Source organism: Nematostella vectensis, chromosome 1 (assembly GCF_932526225.1).
Source record: "Nematostella vectensis chromosome 1, jaNemVect1.1, whole genome shotgun sequence".
In the NCBI taxonomy this organism is placed as follows: Eukaryota; Metazoa; Cnidaria; class Anthozoa; order Actiniaria; family Edwardsiidae; genus Nematostella; species Nematostella vectensis.
In genome coordinates, this window is record NC_064034.1 from 20,950,979 (window position 1) to 20,969,870 (window position 18,892).

The 18,892-nt window shown below is 42.9% G+C and overlaps 2 protein-coding genes across 2 annotated transcripts; both read right to left on the reverse strand.

Moving 5' to 3' along the window:
- Positions 1–2,240: 2,240 nt before the first annotated feature.
- Positions 2,241–5,521, reverse strand: LOC116601957. Its single transcript, XM_048724900.1, has 2 exons — positions 5,367–5,521; positions 2,241–2,664 (listed from the first exon to the last, which is right to left on the reverse strand). Exons 1-2 carry the CDS (start codon positions 5,490–5,492, stop codon positions 2,410–2,412), a joined length of 381 nt encoding a protein of 126 aa, XP_048580857.1. The 5' UTR covers positions 5,493–5,521; the 3' UTR covers positions 2,241–2,409.
- A 439-nt stretch (positions 5,522–5,960) lies between these two features.
- On the reverse strand, positions 5,961–15,571 carry LOC116601956. Its single transcript, XM_032362855.2, has 3 exons — positions 15,432–15,571; positions 14,938–15,019; positions 5,961–6,380 (listed from the first exon to the last, which is right to left on the reverse strand). Exons 1-3 carry the CDS (start codon positions 15,554–15,556, stop codon positions 6,126–6,128), a joined length of 462 nt encoding a protein of 153 aa, XP_032218746.2. The 5' UTR covers positions 15,557–15,571; the 3' UTR covers positions 5,961–6,125.
- Positions 15,572–18,892: the final 3,321 nt, after the last annotated feature.

The window sequence follows — 18,892 nt, forward strand, 5'->3', positions numbered from 1 at the left end:
GCAAAGCATTCTGGGAGATCCAGGGAAAAATTCACGAGGGGAGGGCCAGTCAACACTCCTCTCCCCAAGTTTTGGTTTTAATCTGGTATTCGTACCGTGGCGTCGGGGCTTAACTGTGGCTGTGTGGGGTGATAAAATGTGTGGTAATGGACGTTGGTGCGTGGGTTAAAGTGCGTACGTGTGGCTATTTTATATGGTGTATTGCATTGGGGGCTGTACAGGTCGGAGTATGTTTGACCTTCGGAGGAAGGTGATAATTACATGTTGATAACTTCTTGAGATAACACATTATTCAATCTTGTGGAATGTAATGTGAGCTTGTAGACAATTAAATGGAATTACAAGGCCGGTGATAGGAATAAAATATGAAGGCGTGCAGATACGGTATAAAAGAAAGAAATGGATGGCAAATAGGAGATAGATAGTGGTTATATAAGTATAGGACAGTTGGCTCCTTGAGTACGGGGTGTTATATTGTGTCGTGTAAAGAGAGACTGTGTAACGATACGTGCTCTAAGATAGTGGCTGATAAGCGATGAGTTTATGCGATGGCCTATATTGAGCGAAAATAATACGCGGAGGCACAGGCAGCAGAAACAGCAGGAATACGAAGAATCGAGAGAAGTGAATGGCATGTACCTGGCGGGCTGATAAAAGGAGATACACAAACAAACAGAAATAAAACAATAATGTGAGAAATTTCATAAGAGCTCTTAAGAATAAATGTGCCACCACACTAATTCTAGCCACGATTTATCGTCAGGGAGCAAGATCGATGGCTAGTCAGACGCGGTTAGGGAGGTAAAAACTGGTGGGTGCCGAGGGTAGGAGACACAAGGACTAGGGCGGAATAGGAAAAGGCTGAAGGGGAAACAGGAGATATTACCGCGTCTGAGGTGTATTTCAAACTGTTGTTATCGATCTAAACAGCTTGTTCTGAGGTGTATTTCAAACTGTTGTGATCGATCACAACAGTTTGAAATACACCTCAGACGCGGTAATCTCTCCTGTTTCCCCTTTAGCCTTTTCCTATTCCGCCCTAGTCCTCGGAGCCAACTGTCCTATACTTATATAACCACTATCTATCTCCTATTTGCCATCCATTTCTTTCTTTTATACCGTATCTGCACGCCTTCATATTTTATTCCTATCACCGGCCTTGTAATTCCATTTAATTGTCTACAACCTCACATTACATTCCACAAGATCGAATAATATGTTATCACAAGAAGTTACCAACAGGTAATTATCACCTTCCCCCGAAGGTCAAACACACAGTTCTCCCCTAACATCTCACTGCTAGCCTATTTCTACCTCTCATACATAGCCACTACTTCGACACTTACAGCCCCCAATGCAATACACCATATAAAATAGCCACACGTACGCACTTTAACCCACGCACCAACGTCCATTACCACACATTTTATCACCCCACACAGCCACAGTTAAGCCCCGACGCCTCGGTACGAATACCAGATTAAAACCAAAACAACTGGGATGGTAGAGGTGAGCTCCCTGTGGGTAAGACATGTCGTAGACAGGTTGCATACGACTAAATCGTCACGTCATCAATGACATAACTAAAAGCAACAATATGCTGACGTCATCAAAAAATATATTCATATTTCATGAAAGAAACATCGTATGACAGCCAAATTAGATGGTGTCATGTAGGTGTCTCAAGGAGGGTGCAACAAGATGGTCACGTGATTTGTGATGTCATCGATAACGTCACTAAAGGCAATCCAGTCTTACGTGACTAAAAAAACACAATATATTAAGAAACATTGTATTACAACCAAGCTTGGTAGGGGTCATGTATGTGTCAAAAAGGATGCAAAACTGTGTCACTGACTTTACCCAAAATCTATCTGACATGTCGAGGAGACGCTCCATGTTACCATGGCAACCGTTTTTTCACACATAGGTTTCTCAAAAACTAAAAAGTATTGAATTTTTTATATTTTGGTCCTGTTTCTCAGATTTAAATGCCTCTTCTGACTTTATAAGTTTGTTTAGGTGACAATTTTCACAACAGCGCTAGAATTTTTTTACCTCGGATATTTGGGGGAGGGGTGGAAAAAGGTGCAACAAGATGGTCACGTGATTTGTGATGTGATCGATGACGTTAATCAAAGTAAACTACTTCTTAGGTGATTTAAAAAAAACCATATTTATATCGCATGAAAAAACATGACAACCGAGCTCGGTAGAAGGATGCAAAACGTCACATAATGTGTGATTCCACTTAAACGTTTACTGTTTGTACTTCCATTTGCAATCATACTTTTACAAAGCGATCACCAGCATTAAGTTCTACTTACAATCATTTCACTAACACATTTACAAATGCTTTGAGCGTCTGTCTAGTCTAGATTTGTTGAAATCTGTTTTAGTGGTGCTCATCTACACAGTTGGCGACAAACCAGCGGCAACACAGGCAGCCATACACACTCCTTGGGCCGCACTGCATGCTGCGATGGCGGCGGGTACTCCAGCCCCTCCCGTACTGACGCCTGCCACGCCTCCGGCTGCCGCAACACAGGTAACCCACACTGCATTGCAGCCTGTCTGACAGATACCATAAGCCAGGGGTCCAGCACTCGATGAAGCGATGAGCATGGTGAGGGCCAAAAGCATCAACATCTTACGTGTAGCCATCTAGACACACACATGCTTTATGAGTATTTACTTTACGGGAGCATCATATGAACACACGCTCTGATTGGTTTGCTTTCTCGGGATAATAGACGGAATCTACTCCCAACACATGAGATAATGAGTAGATGCATAAAATGATCGCAGGAAACTTACATGTTTCCTGAAGTGAGAGAATTATTGAGGTCAAAGCAAGACGAATTGCAGTAACATAATTATCGCATTAGAAGGTATCTTTTTGCCTTGCAATTTACGGGCGAGAATAAACAAATTAATCGCCAATAGCATTCGAGAAATCACACAGTTCAGTGTCAAAACAAAATGGAAGGAAGATACCGTAGAGTTTTATGAGCAAGTAAACAGCCAAAGCGCCCAATTTTGAGAGGATGAGCTACGGAAACTCGAAGAAGAAAGCGTACCTAATAACACCAAAAAACAAAACTCGTGGGGAATCAAGAAATTCTTTGGCCAGTTGGATCCAAACAAGTAAGTGTTTTTTATGTGTTTTTAATGTTGTTGGAGGTAGCCGGGGATCGTACACGTTAGACAAGGGTTGGCCGTCTTCTCCTTTCTTTATTGAGCTGCTATCGATCGTGTTTACAAATTTGGTCGAGCTACCGCACTTGTGACTAGCGGGAGGTTGGCTGTCAACAAGGCAAGTACATCGAGTCGAAGAAACAACGTCCGTGAAACATGTTTTGTAAAACTTTTTAAGAGTGTTATTATTTCGCTTAGCTAGGAAAATAGCGTACAAAATCTGCGTTGAATACGCTAGGACGAAAAAATGCCGTAAAAATCTCCAGCATCGCAATACGTATCGGTCACTTTATTTTTTGATATCCCGTGGTGCTTTCCGGTCATTGTTTTGGCCTTGGTTTTATGCTTTTTCATGCTTTGATTGCTTGGGTGTCGGTCGCATGTCCTATTCTCAGCCCTTGAAAAACAAATTGAATGCGAGTTTCGCCGTACAGCTCGCTTTCTAGTTTCAATTTATAGCATCAATGATCGCATATAAAAACTAAATACTGTAGGAATGCGCCGATTTATTTGTGTGTCATCGTTTATATCATCAGCCAATTTTGGGTGGGGTGAATGTTGAATGATAGAAGGTTTATCGCATCAGCAAGTTTGCGACTTTACTGGCTTATGACGACGGCTTGAAAAAAAAAAACTTAAAACATGCCTTGTGGTTGTCAAATTCACGTGTAATACACGATTTGGGGGTGTTTCTTAACGGAATTTATGATTTCTCTCCCCCTACTAAGGAAAGAAACAAGGTTGGAGGCGCCATTTTCGGTAGCACTCAAATACCGTCGAAATTCTAGAGGAAAAAACAACAAACAAAATATTTTTATCTCGCAGACCTATGCCAGGGTACACTTACATTCGATATGTGGCAAAACATCCGAGCTAAACAATTTTCCCTGGCCGCTAGCCGTATTTTAAAACCAGAAAAGAGCCACAAACATTCTTGACCGACGCCGTTGGACGATTACTTACGCTTGAAGGGGACGAGTAAAGCGTTTTTGTGAAATGTTGTCAATATAATTAAGGCATGTTCTAAGTTTTAAGGCAATTTTATTGACAACATTCTACAAAAAACGCTTTACTCGTCCCCTCTCAGATCAGCCAAGTTCCGAGCTACGAACAAGCAACCATTGCCTGGGCTACCTGTGCCATTACCTGTGCTTCTTCCCAGCGCGGTCAAGCGTAAGTAATCGTCCAACGGCGTCTAGTCGGTAAGGATGCTTGTGGCTACTTTCTCGTTTTAAAATACGGCTAGCGGCCACCCGGCTTCCCACCCGCGTCAGTGAAGGATTTCTAAGGATATACGAATTCACGCAAATAAACATCTATAAGTTATATATTCATGCTCTATTCATGAAATAAACTTAGTTGGGGTGTAAACGGATCCCTCTGTCACTGATGTTTTTTCTTCCCAAGAAGCTAAATTTTACGAGTTTAGAGCGATATAACTTTGTATCGGATTTTGAGTCTCAAATAAAAGCGCTCAATTTGAAAAGGTTTCCCAAACGATATTTTACTTTTGAACTCATCAATCTAATATCAAACTTGGTATAGAGCAGGATATTTTGCTGTTTTGGTCACTTTTTGCGATGCGACGTCTCGCTAACAAAACAAACAAGTTTCAAATTTTGAATATTTGCACAATAAGTAGGTAGATCAATATTATCAAAAATGGTAATGTACGGCACTGCTTTAGTTGGTCATAAGAATCGATGTTTCAAACTGCGTTATTTTTGTGATTTCCCCGCGAAAGCTGGTCATTTATGTAAACGTCCGATCAGATCTCATGAATCTGCAGGGCTTCTTTTTGAGTCTTGACTCTGTTTTATGGCCAATAAGCTATGCTGTAATCCTAAATGAACTATACGGACAAGCCGATTTATGTAAATGTCCGATCAGATCTCATGAATAGGATAAGTGGATTCATGTCAGGATATGCTCAATAACAAATTTTGCACTTATTGGAGTTGATTTCACCTGGATTATTGATCTGCAGGGCTTTTTTTTGAGTATTGACTCTGTTTTATGGCCTATAAATCTATGCTGTAATCCTGAATGAACTATTATCGTCAAGGTAACGGGTCCTTCCTCCCCTTATCTCGAAATTCGGGTTAAAATGACTCCGAAAAAAAAGTGTAACGGATACTACGATTAACTACCAGAGCTTAGTTGCTTACCTTGACAAGCTTTTCAAGGTAACGAAGCAAGCGAACTCCAGAAAGCGAGCTGTAAACTCCCGAGATGAAAGTTGATTGTGTCGCACTGTTTGTTTCTGTTTCTTGGAATTTTGTGTGCGCGCGCATGCTTATTTTATAACGTCATCAAAGGAACACAGGGAACCAAATCCTAAACAACTTGTACCCCAAACATTGCTGTGGCATCAGCATTTTTCGAACGAAAGAAAAAGAACAAGTAAATAAAGTCTCATTTTAAAAATCCCCAGTTTGAGCCAGGATTCGAACCTGGGCCACAGCGGTAAGAGGCCGACGCGCTAACACACTAGGCCACCCGTGCTTCCACGTAAAGTGACGTCACCAAAAAAAAACAATATGCCGACGTCATAAAAAAATATTTATATTTCATGAAAACTCGATGGTGTCATGTAGGTGTGTCAAAGGGTGCAACAAGATGGTCACGTGATTTGTGATGTCATCGATGACGTTAATCAAAGTAAACTACTTCTTAGGTGATTTAAAAAAAACATATTTATATCGCATGAAAAAAAACATGACAACCGAGCTCGGTAGAAGGATGCAAAACGTCACATAATGTGTGATTCCACTTAAACGTTTACTGTACTTCCATTTGCAATCATACTTTTACAAAGCGATCACTAGCATTAATTACTACTTACAATCATTTCACTAACACATTTTCAAATGCTTTGAGCGTCTGTCTAGTCTAGATTTGTTGAAATCTGTTTTAGTGGTGCTCATCTACAAAGTTGGCGACAAACCAGCGGCAACACAGGCAGCCATACACACTCCTTGGGCCGCATTGCATGCTAGGACGGCGGCGGGTACTCCAGCCCCTCCCGTACTGACGCCTGCCACGCCTCCGGCTGCCGCAACACAGGTAACCCACACTGCATTGCAGCCTGTCTGACAGATACCATAAGCCAGGGGTCCAGCACTCGATGAGGCGATGAGCATGGTGAGGGCCAAAAGCATCAACATCTTACGTGCAGCCATCTAGACACACACAGGCTTTATGAGTATTTACTTTACGGGAGCATCATATGAACACACGCTCTGATTGGTTTGCTTTCTCGGGATAATAGACGGAATCCACTCCCAACACATGGGATAATGAGTAGATGCATAAAATGATCGCAGGAAACTTACATGTTTCCTGAAGTGAGAGAATTATTGAGGTCAAAGCAAGACGAATTACAGTAACATAATTATCGCATTAGAAGGTATCTTTTTGCCTTGCAATTTACGGGCGAGAATAAACAAATTAATCGCCAATAGCATTCGAGAAATCACACAGTTCAGCCAATCAGAGACAAGGGCATCCAATTAAGAGCTTTTCCCGCCGTTTTTCTTTGGTTTTGTCAAAACAAAATGGAAGGAAGATACCGTAGAGCTTTATGAGCAAGTAAACAGCGAAAGCGCCCAACTTGGAGAAAATAAGCTACGGAAACTCGAAGAAGAAAGCGTACCTAATAACACCAAAAAACAAAACTCGTGGGGAATCAAGAAATTCTTTGGCCAGTTGGATCCAAACAAGTGAGTGTTTCTTATGTGTTTTTAATGTTGTTGGAGGTAGCCGCGGATCGTACACGTTGGACAAGGGTTGGCCGTCTTCTCCTTCTTTATTGAGCTGCTATCGATCGTGTTTACAAATTTGGTAGAGCTACCGCACTTGTGACTAGCGGGAGGTTGGCTGTCAACAAGGCAAGTACATCGAGTCGAAGAAACAACGTCAGTGAAACATGTTTTCTAAAGCTTTTTAAGAGGGTTATTATTTCGCTTAGCTAGGAAAATAGCGTACAAAATCTGAGTTAAATACGCTAGGACGAAAAAATGCCGTAAAAATCTCCAGTATCGCGATACGTATCGGTCACTTTATTTTTTTATATCCCGTGGTGCTTTCCGGTCATTGTTTTGGCCTTGGTTTTATGCTTTTTCATGCTTTGATTGCTTGGGTCTCGGTCGCATGTCCTATTCTCAGCCCTTGGAAAACAAATTGAATGCGAGTTTCGCCGTGCAGCTCGCTTCCTAGTTTCAATTTATAGCATCAATGATCGCATAAAAAAGTAAATACTGTAGGAATGCACCGATTTATTTTTGTGTCATCGTTTATATCATCAGCCAATTTTGGGTGGGGGGGGGGGGTGAATGTTGAATGATAGAAGATTTATCGCATCAGCAAGTTTGCGAATTTACTGGCTTATGACGACGGCTTGAAAAAAAAAACTTAAAACATGCCTTGTGGTTGTCAAATTCACGTGTAATACACGATTTGGGGGTGTTTCTTAACGGAATTTATGACTTCTCTCCCCCTACTAAGGTAAGAAACAAGGTTGGAGGCGCCATTTTCGGTAGCACTCAAATACCGTCGAAATTCTAGAGGAAAAAACAACAAACAAAATATTTTTATCTCGCAGACCTATGCCAGGGTACACTTACATTCGATATGTGGCAAAACATCCGAGCTAAACAATTTTCCCTGGCCGCTAGCCGTATTTTAAAACCAGAAAAGAGCCACAAGCATCCTTGACCGACGCCGTTGGACGATTACTTACGCTTGAAGGGGACGAGTAAAGCGTTTTTGTGAAATGTTGTCAATAAAATTAAGGCATGTTCTAAGTTTTAAGGCAATTTTATTGACAACATTCTACAAAAAACGCTTTACTCGTCCCCTCTCAGATCAGCCAAGTTCCGAGCTACGAACAAGCAACCATTGCCTGGGCTACCTGTGCCATTACCTGGGCTACCTGTGCTTCTTCCCAGCGCGGTCAAGCGTAAGTAATCGTCCAACGGCGTCTAGTCGGTAAGGATGCTTGTGGCTACTTTCTCGTTTTAAAATACGGCTAGCGGCCACCCGGCTTCCCACCCGCGTCAGTGAAGGATTTCTAAGGACATACGAATTCACGCAAAAAAAACATCTATAAGTGCTATATTCACGCTCTATTCATGAAATAAACTTAGTTGGGGTGTAAACGGATCCCTCTGTCACTGATGTTTTTTCTTCTCAAGAAGCTAAATTTTACGAGGTTAAAGCGATATGACTTTGTATCGGATTTTGAGTCTCAAATAAAAGCGCTCAATTTGAAAAGGTTTCCCAAACGATATTATACTTTTGAACTCATCAATCTAATATCAAACTTGGTATAGAGCAGGAAATTTTGCTGTTTTGGTTACTTTTTGCGATGCGACGTCTTGCTAACAAAACAAACAAGTTTCAAATTTTGAATATTTGCATAATAAGTAGGTAGATCGATATTATCAAAAATGGTAATGTACGGCACTGCTTTAGTTGGTCATAAGAATCGATGTTTCAAACTGCGTTATTTTTGTGATTTCCCCGCGAAAGCTGGTCATTTATGTAAACGTCCGATCAGATCTCATGAATACGGATAAGTGTCGGGGACAACCAAATAAACTCACTTATATTCTCTTTACTTTATTTCTTGATCACAAACTATCCGTAGTAATAGTACACTCGCATCTCAACTCTAGGGGCACAACCCCCTTTTTTACCTATCTCGAATTACAACATGATCACATAACAAAACTAAATATGTAACGTAATACAGTATTATAAAGTAACGCAATCTTGCGGGTTTTCTACTTCCGGACACCCTCCCCCCATTTATGTGTCTACAGCAGCATAAATGTTCTAGTCTTCTTCCAGTAAAAAGATGCCCTTGATGTTGTCCTTGGCGCTGTCTTTTGCCTGACGTCTTGACCCAACTCTTGGGATGAATACTTGCGCCTTAGGGTTTAACTTGATCCCCGGATCATCCCCACCAATCTCTAGGTCGCAAATCAACTGAAGAGGGCGTTCTATCACATATCCGTTCCCCATCTTCAGTTTGACTCCCCGGACTACGCCGTCTCTTCCTGTAATCTTCTCCACTACTCGTCCAATCTTCCATTGAGCCTTATTCTTGACATCCTCCTTGAGCAGGACTACGCGCCCTTTCTCCGGCACCTTCAGCTGCTCGCCGCTGCGTTCTTCGTGCTTCTGCTGTCTCTCCTCTAGAGATCGTACGTACTCTCTTGTGAATCTCTTCTTCAGGTCTTCCTTGCTACGCTGTATAAACCTCATCCGTCGTGTCACGTTTCCGGCATCTGACAACTTCTCTAAGTCTTCTTCGAGGATGGGGACTGGTCTCCCCCTGAGCAACAGGTTGGGTGTGATGACGGGTTCATCAAACTCTTTCCCCTGGTACACTAATGGTCGGTTGTTCATTACTGTTTCTACGTCTAGGAGCGCATCCTCAAGCTCGCAGTAGTTGAGAAGGCTCCTCCCAACTGCTTTAGAGAGCGCATTCTTCATGACTCCGACTAGGCGCTCGAAGAAGCCTCCCCACCAAGGTGCTCGTGACATGTTGAATCTCCAGATGATCGCTTGAGAGGCCAAATAGTTTGATAGACTTTCGTCCTTCTTTAGCACTGAAAGCCATTTCCCTGTTGCCACAAAGGTCTTTCCATTGTCACTCACGATCATCTGAGGACATCCTCTCCTTGCGACAAACTCTTTGAGCGCTCTCTGGAAGTTTGGTGCTGATAGATCCGGGCAGAGCTTTAGATGGACTGCCCTAGTGGCTGCACACGTAAACAGCGCGATGTATGCCTTGCCTTGCTCGGACTTGGTGCGATAATAGATTGGGCCTGCAAAGTCGACCCCTGTTACGTCGAAAGGCTCAGAGAACTCCGTACGGAATGACGGCAGCTGTGCTGAGGCTGTTTATCCCGGAGTCAACACTGGCTTTATCCGATATCGCTTACATTTGTTGCAGTTGTGTATGACCCTTTTTACTTGAGCCCTCAGCTTTGGTACCCAGAACTTCTCCCGGACTAGACTCATAGTCATTGACACTCCCCCGTGTATGGCTTTCTCGTGGACTTGTTTGATGATCAAAGTCGTCAGCTTGTGGTCTCTGGGTAGGATGATGGGTTGGTATCCGGCGATGCGTCCGACACATCTAGCTATCCCATCTTCGCCTATCTGCACCTCCATGGAAGCCTCCACTTTCTCCCTCTTTGCCGCTTGCGCACGGCGAATCAGTGTGGACTCGGCTTTGTTGATCTCCTCTGTGGTGAGCGGTCCTGTGCACTTGCTCTTGGATCTGCAGTTATGACCAAACCGTTGTATGTAAGCAACGACTCTCCTAAGCTTCCAGTAGGACGAACACTGCTCGAGCAAAGCGTCTACCTGTCCCTTTTCCTCTGGTTCTTCTGTCGCCACCAGTAATTTCTCCTTGCGGCTCTTCACCGTCTCACTCGCTACCTCATCGTTGTCTGTTACCTCTGGTTGTGGAGGCCATTTCGCCTTGTCTGACAGCCAGTTAGGCCCATGCAGCCACATGTCGCTTAGCTCCCCTGGTCCCGCTCCTCTGCTTCCTATGTCTGCTGGGTTCTCACCCGTTGGGACGTAATTCCACTTGAGGTAGTCCCTCTCTTGGATGACCTTTGTCCGGTTGCGCACGAACTGTGACCAGGTACCTTTGCCCTTGATCCAGTAGAGGATGGTGGTGCTGTCGACCCAACACTGGTAGATCTGGATAGGTTGACCCTGCAAATCTTCCTTAACATGAGTCATTAGTTTTGTGAGGGTGTGTGCGCCAACTAATTCCAAACGAGGAATGCTCTGATTTTTAGGGGCTATTCTTGACTTCGCGACAAGCAATGTCTGCCTAACAGAACTGTCTGCGTGATGGGCTACTACATAAATTGCAGCCGATACGGCTGTCTTGCTCGCATCTGAGAACCCATGTAGCTCTATCCTTGTCACGTGCTGATCCACTACACTGCGCGGAATGCTAACTGATGGACATGCCTTCATGCTCTTAAGCCACTTGTTCCACTCTCTAACAATCTCTACGTCTGTAATCGCCTCGTCCCACCTCTTCTCACTAAGACACACCTTGCTATACAGTACTTTGCCAATCACAGTGACTGGCGAAGCGAGTCCTAGCAGATCGTAGATGCGATTGATCACTGCTAGCATCTTCCTCTTTGTGAGTGCACCACTCACCTCTTCTTCGGTGGAATCGCTGAATGCGATGGTAAGCTCGTCCTTGTTCTTGTCCCAAGGTATTCCTAGGATCTTTACCGGTGGCCTGTCCACGGCCCGGTCTGCTCTCTCTGCTGAGGTACTCTCGTCCGCCTCAAGGACATTGCTGTGCCATTTGTGAAGCTGGAATCCTCCACTCTCCATGATCTCGCTTGCTTCCTGCTTAAATCGAAGCAGCTGTTCAGGGTCGTCTCCACCTGTCTGTACATCATCTACATATGTGTTAGTTAGTAACTGGTACACAGTCTCTGGGTACTTGTCACTGTAACTAGCCACATGTTTCTGCAGAGTAGCGCCCAGAATATAGGGGCTTGGGCCCGAGCCAAAGATTACCCTTGCGAACCTATACTCTACAATGTTTCGGTCTTTAAGGTTGTCGTACCAAAACAGTCTCATGCAGCCTCTATCCTTGGTGTCAACTTTAATCTGCAGAAATGCTTTTTGAATGTCTCCCGTGAGACAGAGACGATTCATGCGGTTGCGCAATAATATGTCAAATAGCATAGGTTGTAATGGAGGGCCTACTTCTAAGCAGTCGTTTAGAGATGTGGTGTTGTCATCCTCTCTTGCTGAACAGTCATAAACGATGCGAAGCTTGCTGGTCTGAGCATCGTCCCTCGTCACCATGGTATGTGCGATATAGTGTACGTTCTCCCCTGTTGGAGTATCTGGAGCTGGCTCTAACATCCCTTCCTTCAGTTGCTCCATCCTAATGTCATGGTACTCCTCTATCCTCCCAGTCTTCTCCAGTCTACGGGTAGTGCTCGCCAAACGTGCTAGGGCTAGTCTTTTGTTAGACGGTAGGGATGTGTGATCTGGTTTCCATGGTAACCGGGTGGAGTAGGTTCCATCGTCCAATCTTTGCAACCCCTCCTGGAAATTCTTGTGGAATTCTCCTCCCTCTTCATCACTGTCCTTCAGTCCAAGTACTTCCTGGGAGCACATCTGGTTGAATTCTTCCTGTGAGTTGCTGAGGAAGAAACCCTTTTCTGTGTCTGCGGCGGAAATCGCTGCTTTGCCTCCAATCACCCATCCAAGCATGGTGAACTCAGCTCCGGGGTCTTTGTCTGGGTCGCTGCCAAGCACCGCTGGCTCAGTGGACTTGATGCGCTGGATGTCAGCTGCGCCAAGTATGACATGTACTGGTAGCTTGTCTTCTGTCGAGGTTTCATCACTGAAGGTCAGTCTTCTGAGTTTGTTGTATTTCTTCTTTAGCTCTGGGATCCTCGGGTTGGGAAGGTGAGTGATGATAGGTTTCTCTGCATTAATGCAGTGGAGCTCCATTCTAAAGCTGTCAAGGACAGTTGAGCCCAGCTGTATTTTGTAGAGCTCTACCTGCTTATCTACCGTCCCGTACATCTGCTCAATGACCCTCCTTTCGACCCTGCTTGGTTTAAGGTTTAATTTTGTTAGTAGGTTGGAGCTGATGTATGAGCTCCCAGCTCCACTATCCAGCATGATGCGCGCTGGGATGCCATTGACATTCGCTATGGCCGTAGCGTGTAAAGTAGTATGTACCTGGTCCACTGCCCTATCTCTAGAATTACCCGGGTTGGCTGGGGTTGAGGGTGGGAGGCTGCTTTGTACTCTGTCGCAGATAGAGGTGTGATGCCTTGAATTGCACTTTGCACAGTTTCCCGCTTTGCATTTGGTAGCCATATGCCCCCCCTTGGTGCAGTTGTAGCACAATTTCTTTTGCATTAGGATTTCTCTCCTGCTGGCCGTGTCTAACACTTTTGTACAGTCCTTTGATTTATGGGATTTATCACTGCAGTAGACACACTGTGGGGGGTGGGGTCCCTGATTCTGCTGGTGCATTAACATTCTTTCCCTCCCATTATGTTGCCCACCCTGACCTCCCTGGGGCTTCCTCGTAAGTGACGGGGTGGGGGTATCTTCCCCTTGCAAGATTGGGTTTCTATCAACGTACTTCCCAAGATTTTCAACTAGCTGGATAAGTCCCCACCCTTCCCAGTCATCATCCCTTTGCACTATCACCTCCCGGACTGGCCCTAATTTGTCTAACAGCGTGTAAACAGCGCTCTGCGCACTTTCTAATTTTTGCATGGTGGAGAGTGTGCGCACAATTCTGGCTAATTTGTTATAAAAATCGTGAATACTACTTAATTTAGTAATGTCACTGATGGTCGGTAAATCCTCCAGATCTTTAATAAGGGCGCGGTGGACTCTAATGTCCTTTCCATAGGTATTTTGTAGAATCCTTTTTGCCTCTTCGTAGCCCTCAGGGGTGTGAGGTAAGCCTAAAATATCATCCCTTGGTTTCCCTTTCACTAATTCTAATAAGTAATTAAATTTGCTTATCTGTGCTATGGTTGATCCATCCACCTCCACCGTGTACTGATTCCAGAACCTTGTCCAGTCCTTATAATCTCCTTCAAATGGCATGATGGTGTACTTTTGTAGTTTGACCGCTTGAACCATTCCGGGTTTCCCTGGACTGCTTTCAACCATTCCCCTATTTCCAGCCTTAGCAGCCAAATCTCCGAACTTCTTTTTCATTGCAAGCTCCTTTTCCATTTCTTCCTCCTTCTCCTGATCTCTTGCGTTCTCCAGTCTCTTCTTTATTTCGAGTCGCATCTCCCTAAAAGGCTGGATTTCCGCTTTCGCTTTAGCACTCCACTCCTGAATGTAGCTAAGTTCCTTCTCGTTATCGAGTAAATAATCCGCCGTAGCATCCTTGACTTTCTCCAAACTCTTGATGATGCTCTCTGCACTCTCCAACGCGATTTCTAGCTCTCCAGTATCCTTGGTTGTAGACATTATATCCTTTAGTTTGATATCGGCAAGTCCAATGTGCTTGGTGAACTTCTCTTCGGTTGTCATGTTTTCAAACTCCCTCGTTGGTTGAATTCCTCTCGCAAAACTCTTTAATCTTTAATCTTTAATCTTTAATAGTTATACTCCTAAAAAACAGTTAAGACTATACTAGGAGTTGAAAAAGAAAATACAATATGTAAATACAAAAGAAAAATATAATAATAATAATTATCGGCCATCGGAAAAATAATTTAGGTTAAATTGAAAATGAAGCATAAATATATATTACTTGAAAATTATTGAAATTAGATATTTGATAAAATTAAATAATTAATTATATATACATGAAATTAAAATTATCATCAACTCGCAGAAATGTAGACGCACCGGGCGTTAAAACTCCTCAGATATGTGTCCTGGCGTGGTCGCCACTTTTGTTGTCGGGGACAACCAAATAAACTCACTTATATTCTCTTTACTTTATTTCTTGATCACAAACTCTCCGTAGTAATAGTACACTCGCATCTCAACTCTAGGGGCACAACCCCCTTTTTTACCTATCTCGAATTACAACATGATCACATAACAAAACTAAATATGTAACGTAATACAGTATTATAAAGTAACGCAATCTTGCGGGTTTTCTACTTCCGGACATAAGCGGATTCATGTTAGAATATGCTCAATAACAACTTTTGCACTTATTGGAGTTGATTTCACCTGGATTATTGATCTGCAGGGCTTCTTTTTGAGTCTTGACTCTGTTTTATGGCCAATAAGCTTTGCTGTAATCCTGAATGAACTATACGGACAAGCGGATATATGTAAATCACTCATTCTTAGTTAACGGGTACCATTGATGTCACACGTATATATAGCTCTACATTTTGTATTTAGGCGCAATTTCTTGAGAGATGTGTGATTTTGCGAAGAGTTTGGGTCTATGGGAGATTTTGTTTTAAGTTTTCTGTGTAAAAAGTTCGACATATTACAAAATATTGACCTCTGAACATGTAACGCTATACGAAAACCATATGTCACAAGAATAAAAAACAAAGTTTAAACCGAAAACTTGAGATGCTGTAATCCTGAATGAACTATTATCGTCAAGGTAACGGGTCCTTCCTCCCCTTATCTCGAAATTCGGGTTAAAATGGCTCCTAAAAAAAAATGGAACGGATACTACGATTAACTACCAGAGCTTAGTTGCTTACCTTGACAAGCTTTTCAAGGTAACGAAGCAAGCGAACTCCAGAAAGCGAGCTGTAAACTCCCGAGATAAAAGTTGATTGTGTCGCACTACTGTTTCTGTTTCTTGGAACTTTGTGTGCGCGCGCATGCTTATTTTATAACGTCATCAAAGGAACACAGGGAACCAAATCCTAGACAACTTGCACCCCAAACATTGCTGTGGCATCGGCATTTTTCGAACGAAAGAAAAAGAACAAGTAAATAGTCTCATTTTGTAGAAAAACTCAATAATTTCGCAAAGCTAAGGTCCGCATTTTCAAAGCTTGAGCTTGTGATAACACGGTACGACTAAGGTAATAATGGCATGTACCAGCTTGATTCTCAAGCTGTTTAGATCGATCACAACAGTTTGAAATACACCTAAGACGCGGTAATCTCTCCTGTTTCCCCTTTATCCTTTTCCTATTCCGCCCTAGTCCTCGGAGCCAACTGTCCTATACTTATATAACCACTATCTATCTCCTATTTGCCATCCATTTCTTTCTTTTATACCGTATCTGCACGCCTTCATATTTTATTCCTATCACCGGCCTTGTAATTCCATTTAATTGTCTACAAGCTCACATTACACTCCACAAGATTGAACAATATGTTATCACAAGAAGTTATCAACATGTAATTATCACCTTCCTCCGAAGGTCAAACACACAGTTCTCCCCTAACATCTCACTGCTAGCCTATTTCTACCTCTCATACATAGCCACTACTCCGACCCTTACAGCCCCCAATGCAATACACCATATAGAATAGCTACACGTACACACTAACCCACGCACCAACGTCCATTACCACACATTTTATCACCCCACACAGCCACGGTTAAGCCCCGACGCCTCGGTACGAATACCAGATTAAAACCAAAACAACTGGGATGGTAGAGGTGAGATCCCTGTGGCTAAGACATGTCGTAGACAGGTTGCATACGACTATGACATAACTAAAAGCAACAATATGCTGACGTCATCAAAAATATATTCATATTTCATGAAAGAAACATCGTATGACAGCCAAATTAGATGGTGTCATGTAGGTGTATCAGGGAGCGAGTGCAACAAGATGGTCACGTGATTAGTGATGTCATCGATGACGTCACTAAAGGCAATCCAGTCTTACGTGACTAAAAAAACACAAAATATTAAGAAACATTGTATTACAACAAAGCTTGGTAAGGGTCATGTATGTCAAGAAGGATGCAAAACTGTGTCACTTATAATGTGTGATTTACGAAAAGATAAAAATAATGGCGAGGCAAAGATAATCAATTATTTGCAAACCACTTTGTACAATTTTGTGTAATTCGTTATTTTAACCCTATTCAGACTGGGGGGGGGGGGCTCTTTAAGCCCCCCATCCGGGAAAATTGCTATAACTTCTGAACCATAGAAGCTAAACCTTGGTGACTTTACCCAAAATCTATCTGCGGACGTTTTGATGCCATTGACATGTCGAGGAGACGCTCCATGTTACCATGGCAACCGTTTTTTCACACATAGGTTTCTCAAAAACTAAAAAGTATTGATTTTTTTATATTTTGGTCCTGTTTCTCAGATTTAAATGCCTCTTCTGACTTTATAAGTTTGTTTAGGTGACAATTTTCACAACAGCGCTAGAATTTTTTTACCTCGGATATTTGGGGGAGGGGTGGAAAAAGGTGCAACAAGATGGTCACGTGATTTGTGATGTGATCGATGACGTTAATCAAAGTAAACTACTTCTTAGGTGATTTAAAAAAAACATATTTATATCGCATGAAAAAAACATGACAACCGAGCTCGGTAGAAGGATGCAAAACGTCACATAATGTGTGATTCCACTTAAACGTTTACTGTTTGTACTTCCATTTGCAATCATACTTTTACAAAGCGATCACCAGCATTAAGTACTACTTACAATCATTTCACTAACACATTTACAAATGCTTTGAGCGTCTGTCTAGTCTAGATTTGTTGAAATCTGTTTTAGTGGTGCTCATCTACAAAGTTGGCGACAAACCAGCGGCAACACAGGCAGCCATACACACTCCTTGGGCCGCATTGCATGCTAGGACGGCGGCGGGTACTCCAGCCCCTCCCGTACTGACGCCTGCCACGCCTCCGGCTGCCGCAACACAGGTAACCCACACTGCATTGCAGCCTGTCTGACAGATACCATAAGCCAGGGGTCCAGCACTCGATGAGGCGATGAGCATGGTGAGGGCCAAAAGCATCAACATCTTACGTGTAGCCATCTAGACACACACAGGCTTTATGAGTATTTACTTTACGGGAGCATCATATGAACACACGCTCTGATTGGTTTGCTTTCTCGGGATAATAGACGGAATCTACTCCCAACACATGGGATAATGAGTAGATGCATAAAATGATCGCAGGAAACTTACATGTTTCCTGAAGTGAGAGAATTATTGAGGTCAAAGCAAGACGAATTACAGTAACATAATTATCGCATTAGAAGGTATCTTTTTGCTTTGCAATTTACGGGCGAGAATAAACAAATTAATCGCCAATAGCATTCGAGAAATCACACAGTTCAGTGTCAAAACAAAATGGAAGGAAGATACCGTAGAGTTTTATGAGCAAGTAAACAGCCAAAGCGCCCAACTTTGAGAGGATGAGCTACGGAAACTCGAAGAAAAAAGCGTACCTAATAACATCAAAAAAACAAAACTCGTGGGGAATCAAGAAATTCTTTGGCCAGTTGGATCCAAACAAGTGAGTGTTTCTTATGCGTTTTTAATGTTGTTGGAGGTAGCCGCGGATCGTACACGTTGGACAAGGGTTGGCCGTCTTCTCCTTTCTTTATTGAGCTGCTATCGATCGTGTTTACAAATTTGGTAGAGCTACCGCACTTGTGACTAGCGGGAGGTTGGCTGTCAACAAGGCAAGTACATCGAATCGAAGAAACAACGTCCGTGAAACATGTTTTCTAAAGCTTTTTAAGAGGGTTATTATTTCGCTTAGCTAGGAAAATAGCGTACACAATCTGAGTTGAATACGCTAGGACGAAAAAATGCCGTAAAAATCTCCAGTATCGCGATACGTATCGGTCACTTTATTTTTTGATATCCCGTGGTGCTTTCCGGTCATTGTTTTGGCCTTGGTTTTATGCTTTTTCATGCTTTGATTGCTTGGGTCTCGGTCGCATGTCCTATTCTCAGCCCTTGGAAAACAAATTGAATGCGAGTTCCACCGTGCAGCTCGATTTCTAGTTTCAATTTATAGCATCAATGATCGCATATAAAAAGTAAATACTGTAGGAATGCACCGATTTACTTGTGTGTCATCGTTTATATCATCAGCCAAATTTGGGTGGGGGGGTGAATAGTTGAATGATAGAAGGTTTATCGCATCAGCAAGTTTGCGACTTTACTGGCTTATGACGACGGCTTGAAAAAAAAACTTGAAACATGCCTTGTGGTTGTCAA